The sequence below is a fragment of the Centropristis striata genome, chromosome 23, assembly GCF_030273125.1.
Source record: "Centropristis striata isolate RG_2023a ecotype Rhode Island chromosome 23, C.striata_1.0, whole genome shotgun sequence".
Taxonomy (NCBI): Eukaryota; Metazoa; Chordata; class Actinopteri; order Perciformes; family Serranidae; genus Centropristis; species Centropristis striata.
In genome coordinates, this window is record NC_081539.1 from 23,334,676 (window position 1) to 23,341,247 (window position 6,572).

At 40.2% G+C, this 6,572-nt stretch overlaps 1 protein-coding gene across 1 annotated transcript; it reads right to left on the reverse strand.

Annotated features, from left to right (window-relative positions):
- Nucleotides 1-387: 387 nt before the first annotated feature.
- On the reverse strand, nucleotides 388-3,314 carry gjd4 (gap junction protein delta 4). The gene is made up of 2 exons (XM_059326503.1): nucleotides 3,251-3,314; nucleotides 388-1,568 (listed from the first exon to the last, which is right to left on the reverse strand). Exons 1-2 carry the CDS (start codon nucleotides 3,312-3,314, stop codon nucleotides 388-390), a joined length of 1,245 nt encoding a protein of 414 aa, XP_059182486.1.
- Nucleotides 3,315-6,572: the final 3,258 nt, after the last annotated feature.

The window sequence follows — 6,572 nt, forward strand, 5'->3', positions numbered from 1 at the left end:
TGGGGAGGTGGGGGTGAAAGCCAACAAGGGAAGAAACAGGTGCTCAGTTTTAGAATTTCTCAAGGTTGAGGTTCGCTCAAGGACGCTTAAGGCTACGGTGTCCTGCCTTGTTTTGTTAAGAGAGTTCCTATTCAGGACTTGAATTCGTGTCTCGTTGAATCACTCAGCTGGCGCTCCTCAGAGGCAATGTGATGTGATGTCGTGATGAAATCAGAGCAAACACGATTACGTCTCGTGAGTCTAAGGTGGATGCATTGCCGTTTTGGATTCTCCTCAAGTGATAGTGCAGTTTCAAAAATGAGGTAGAGAGCACGGCAGGATTTAATTGCTTGCACACCTATATGTCCCATCCTTGTGTTCCAAGATAATGTGGAAATAAAGCAACCCTCACACCCACTCTGATCTATTCTCCTGCCCGTCATCGTTGGTCTGTTGCTCTGCACCACTGCCTAGCTCAACCAACGTATACTGACCCACTCTTCGGGTACAGATTGCTGTTGCTGTGGAAACATCCCCAAAGGACCATGCAGGCTCCCCAGAGGATAAACCAAGGTCCCGTCTGGGCGGAGGTGGCGGTTTTAGTCGACCACGCTTGCTAACACGGATGGATCTGGGTGTCCCCATTGGCTCTGGGGGACAGAGAGCCACCTCGCTGCCATTCCTTTCCGGTGCTTCCTCTTGGGAAACAGAATAAGCGTTGTTCCCGTTGGTGTTGCAGGTTGGAGGTGGAGGAGAGGCCAGGCAGGCTGCCTCCCCCCTTGCCTCTCTAAAAGAACCCTTGCTGCCTCTCCTCTTCCTGAAACTCCCTGTCTGAACAGCCTCGGCCTCTAGATCTGGCTGAGCCAGCGGAGTATTTGGGTCAAATCCTTTAGTGGCTCCTCTTTCTGAAATGAAACACTGCTCTTCCTCATAAATCTTCTTCACCACCATCTTCCTCTTGCTCTTCTGCCTCACAGAGCGCTTGATGGCGCAGATGAAATCCAAGGCGTTGAGGAAAAGGGACAGAGCAGCCACACAGAGCATGAAGTTGAGCATCACGGTCTTCTCAGTGGGCCTGGAGATGTAGCAGTCCACCTGGGTGGTGCAGGGTGGATGCTGGCACAGGAACCTCCTGGGGATGTAGAAACCAAACAGATAGTAGTGAGCCGCCCCAAACCCTGCCTCCAGCAGCGTTCTGAACAGCAGATGGAGGAGGTAGGCTCCTGTGAAACAGCGGGCCCACCCTGGCTCAGCCACCAGAGGCAGCTTGTTTACCGACGTCTTGCTCAAAGGCTCCTGGTGGACCTTGAACAAGGCTTTGGTTTGACCCAGGTCCACAGTGAGGCAGTTTGAGACTTTATGGACCACGTAGATGATAAAGATCATAGAAGGCAGACACAAGGTGATGAGCTGCACCAGCCAGAAACGGAAGAGAGAGATAGGAGAGAAATGATCGTAGCACACGTTGGCACAGCCGGGCTGGATGGTGTTACACACAAAGCGCTCCTGCTCGTCCTGGTAGAGAGGATAACCAGCAAAGAGGAGGATGCAGATGCGGAGGAAGATCATGACAATGAGCCACACCTTCCCTGAAAAATAAAAACAATGGGATTAAAAATGTCCTCGATTTAATACTGATGCCTTTACATGAGCTTCATTAGCATCAGCAAGAATATTGGCCATTTCTTCACTGCAAAAAGCCACCTCTCAAAAAGAAGAAAAAAGTACAAAAATTAGGTGTATTTTGCTTAAAAAGAGCAAGTCTTGACAAGCCAAATGTTCTTCTTCCAAAAATGGAAGAAGAAAATTTGGCTTGTCAAGACTTTCCAAAATAAGTAAAAATATCTAATCTTAACGAACCCAAAAATGCCTTAAAATTAGTATATTCTAACTAATAAAAAGTGATTTTTTTTTATTGTTGTCGTTAAATGTTTCACGTTAAATTTTTAAATATCAAGTGTCAATTTACAGCTATGTGCCAATGTACTAGTTAATTACATACATACTACACATAATAAAACAATTGATTCCATATGGCTGCCTGGTTTAAGTATGTGAAGAGGTATAATTATGTCAAAGTTATGATTTCTTAGTTATGCTTGAAGTCAGAAATGATTACTTTGAAATAGCAGTTTTATACTTGTAAGTTTTGATGAAACAGCTTTGTGACTTTTGATATTCTAGTTTCAAGCATGTATTTACTCAGTATAGGTCATAATCTCAGTAACAAGCTGTAATATCTTATTAAGATAATTAAGGACCAAAACAGTTAAAACAAGTGAAACAGTCTAACATAAAAGATGCTGACTAAGAAGAAATATCTTATCAGACAAAAATAAGCATATATCCCCTTGATCTAAGATATTTAATCTTACTTAGATTTCAGTTTTTGCAGTGTTTATAGTTATTCTTAATGTCTGTCATGGCGTTGTTGTGTTGGATTCGGACAAAATCAAATAAACTCATGCATGTTCTCTAGTGGCGACTTTAGCAGCGATCAGCCAGCTATGGACACAGTCTGATCCAGCTTCACTGCCCCTTTTGTCCTGCTTTCATGATATCAGAGCTCTGTTGGGTGATGGAGGGCTCCCCAGGCCAGCAGCAGAGTTTCAGTCCACAACTTCACTTGCTTCCTGGGAGTCAACACCAACACCACACTGCTGGGGGGACCATGCTTTTTTTGCTGAGCCCAACGGAGGAAAGGGGGGCTTGAAAGAGTCAGAATGGGGACTGAGTGGGGATGACTGCCACAGTAAAATGAGGGGTTTTCTAAAAGGAGCAGATACACATGGAAACACTTGCTTTTGTCCCAAAACTCATAAAATGAAACTTTCTTGTTGGTGCTTTAAGGCAAATCTTGAAAACAAAAACAAAAAAACAACCCTCAAGGCTGCATAAATAATTATAAATGGCCTGTGGGAATTAATTTAGATATGTAAAAATTAGGGCCGGGACTTTAACGCGTTAATTAAGATTAATTAATTACACAAAAATTAACAATATTTTTGTTGCTTATTCAGTCATTATTCAATGGTATGCTAAAATCCATGTGAAAAAAATTACTTCTCACTGTTCTCAGGTCAAATATTTATATGCGATTGAAATGCGATTAATTTCGATTAATTAATTACAAATTAATTAGACAATTTTTTTTAATCGAGTCCTGGCCCTAGTAAAAATATGTTACTGCACACAAACATCATACAGAAACTCATTCTACGACACATTTACTCAATTCTACTAAGTTGATGTGTCAGTGAAATGAACTCACCCATCAGAGTGATGTTGTGATTGACAGAGATGAAGATGACCTCAGAGGCACTTGATCCAGCCATGCTCAGCTCACTGTGCTCAAGGCCCTCCACAGTCTTCTCGTCTTCCAGTTCCAAGCGTCAGAGTAAACCCTTGAGCCAACCCCTTACTCACTTCTCCCCTTCCCCTTCTACCAAAGGCCACAGTGACTTCCAGTCACACAATAACCTCCAGGTTGACGGACACACAGCTCCCTCAGCAGCCTGGCTCTCCTACAGGGAATATGTGCCAGGTTCCAGAAGAAGAAACTTCACATGATCCATTTGAGGAATCCAAGTCTCTAAAAGACCCATGTAAATACTCTGTCTTCCTCTGTCCCCTGCAGACAACTGTCTGTCCTCAGACAACAGAAGACGGGAGCGAGCCCTATTGTGGGTCTATTCTTAACACACTTCCCAAGGCACGTCGCCGTCCTGGCATTGCAGAGATATTTTGGTGCCACTGGTCGTCCTTCCAGGAGAGCCTTCGGGCTTACTCACTCTAAATTGTTGTATTAAGTTCTCAAGCACAATGCATGGTGTGCATGTTCCAACTGGTTCCTACATAAAAATACAAGCAGTTACTGCTGCAACTTCCGGTGATGAATCAAGGTAACATGTAAGTGTGCAGACTGTGGATTAGCTCTCATGAAATGTTAGTAGGCTGTTAGCTGGATGTTCCCACAGCTGATGCCAGTTTATGACTGATAAGGACCTACTGTCTAGTCATTTAATATGAAGTAAAACACAGTAGAACTGAGTTCATAGCCTCCTGGGACCAGTAATAATAATAATAATTATATATATATATATATATATATATATATATATATATATATATATATATATATATATATAATTTAAGCAATTGGGATATAAGCTCTTATTTTCTCTCAAATTTTTTTTATAACATGGACCTTTTAGTGGACATCAGGTCAATCTTTTGCACAAAAATCACATTACGAGGCAGTTTGGTAATTATTATTCTTTTCCCTCTACCTCCTCATTTCCTACTAACTCTTCTTCAATAATTTAGCAAAAGAAATTATGACTCACTCAGTGCTCCGTTTCCTCAAGTATGGAAATGGTTGAAAATGAGAAGAAGCTAATCCAACTGTCCCCCACAAAAGACAATGATTAAAATGTACTTCTTAAAGGCTTAAAATGAACATACACTTCCAACGCTCCAAAGTAATATATTTAAGACTCTTGTTTGCTGCAGAAAAGACAGGAAATGTGTTTTAGATTAGATATATTTACTGTCAATGTACAAGTACAATGGAATTATAGATGCATAGAAATTTGTAAAGTGAAAAAAAATGTTTTGTTGCTCCCCCAGGATGCTTCCCACAGAACATCAGGCTTCAAACAGACTGCATGCATGGTGTTTGAAATATTGACCTCAGTACTCAATAAATGTCTGTAGATTTTACGGTGAAAAACTGCTAAACCATGACAGTTAAAGACCGTAAAATGATAAATTGGTTAGTTCAGTTTCAGTAACAATGAAACACCGTAAATGTATAAATCAGCCAAAACAGTTTACATTTAAAAAAAAAAATACATTACTCTACTTTAAAATACACTGGCACCGTGTTTGTAACAAAAAATATACTGTAATATATATACAAGCCATCACTGTAATTTTTGCATCTATTTCTTGTAAAAAATACTTTTTCTCACTGTTCTGACACATCTAACAAAAATATACTGTAATATTTAATGGCAAAATCTTTAATTTATGCAGCATTTATAAAGTATTTTCTTGTCAATTATATGGCAGAACAGCGTTTCTCTTGACTTTTTATTTTTTATGGTTACATATGAAACAAAATGCCAGTCTTAAACATGAAATCAACAGTGCAAATGTCCTTTTGCCGTAATATTAGAAAAGTTGCATTGTATTTATTATGGTAAAGTTCTGGCAACCACAGCTGCCATTTTTTTTACCGTAAAAACAACAGTTTTCTTTTTACAGTGTAGGGACACATGGCTAGAGACAGTTGGCTTGGCTCAGATTCACTGCAGGTCAGTAGCACCTACACTGACTCATCTAAGAATCCCACATGGCTCATGTGGAACGGATGGCAGAGCTAAAATGAATATTATCTGGATTCCTTTGAAAATAAAAAGTGTGTGATAATTAACCTGTTGCTTTATAACACATGGCAGAAAGTGACTTTTACCAGAAATCTCGGTGTCATTTTTGACCCAGAGATGTCGTTTGACTCACAGGTCATCAAGGTAGTGTACTGCAAAAACATGAAGCTTACCAAGTGTTTTCTTATATCTAGCAATAGTATCTTAATTATATTATTTTGAATATAATTTACATACTGACCATAGCTTTACTTGCTTATTTAATTATTAGTATTATTATGTGCTTATGCAATTATCTTATTGTTTAAAGACTTCTTTTTACCTAAAATATTGGCTCCAATTGAGAGTTTTAGTTGCATGTGGTTTGAATGCTATTTCAAAAGCATTTTCTTTTAAAAAATAATTTTGGGGCCATTTTCAAGGCTTTATTGATAGGTAGAGACCGAGTGAAGGGGGAGACAGAGTGAAGGGGAAGACATGCTGGAAAGGGCTCCGAGTTGGATTCGAACCTGTGCCACGTGCTCGTTTCAAGTATTGCTGGCTTATTTTAATGTTACTACAGTTCTGCTATTCAAGCCACAATTACTCAAAATAGTATATTTGGATGTTTTTCCAGTGCCTCGATATTTTTTACTTACTTAAAGAATTCTTACAAAGAAAAATTGACTTACACTGTTATCTGCACTGGCAGATACTTTTACTTGTTTCGAGCATGTATTTGCTTAATTCTAGTTATTTATTTCTCATTTTTCATCAGTTGGTTTTTGCAGTGTGTAATCCTGTTTTGGGCAGCTGAGACAGCTAACATGAATCCGTTCTTTCCTCTCTTCCACCGACCTGGAGAAGGTTGTCCATGCTTTTATATCTTCAAGACTAGACTACTGTAATGCCTTGTACTGTGGGATCAGCAAAGGAAACATCTGTAGGCTACAACTAATACAGAATGCTGCTGTCAGGCTTTTAACAGGTCCAAAGAGAAGTGACCACATCTCTCCAACCCTTGCTGCCCTCCACTGGCTGCCTGGGAGTTTTGTAACACAAAGCAGGTAGGCCAAAACTCTGCCTGTATCCCAATGTCAAGGATCCTTCCTTGGTAGGATCCTTCCTTCAGAGTCGGGTCCTCCAGAGATGAGACCAGAGTCCTTCCTTTCACTGTGAAGGCTGTTCCATTTGTGCGTTATTAGAGTGTGCAGGTGTGTGTCA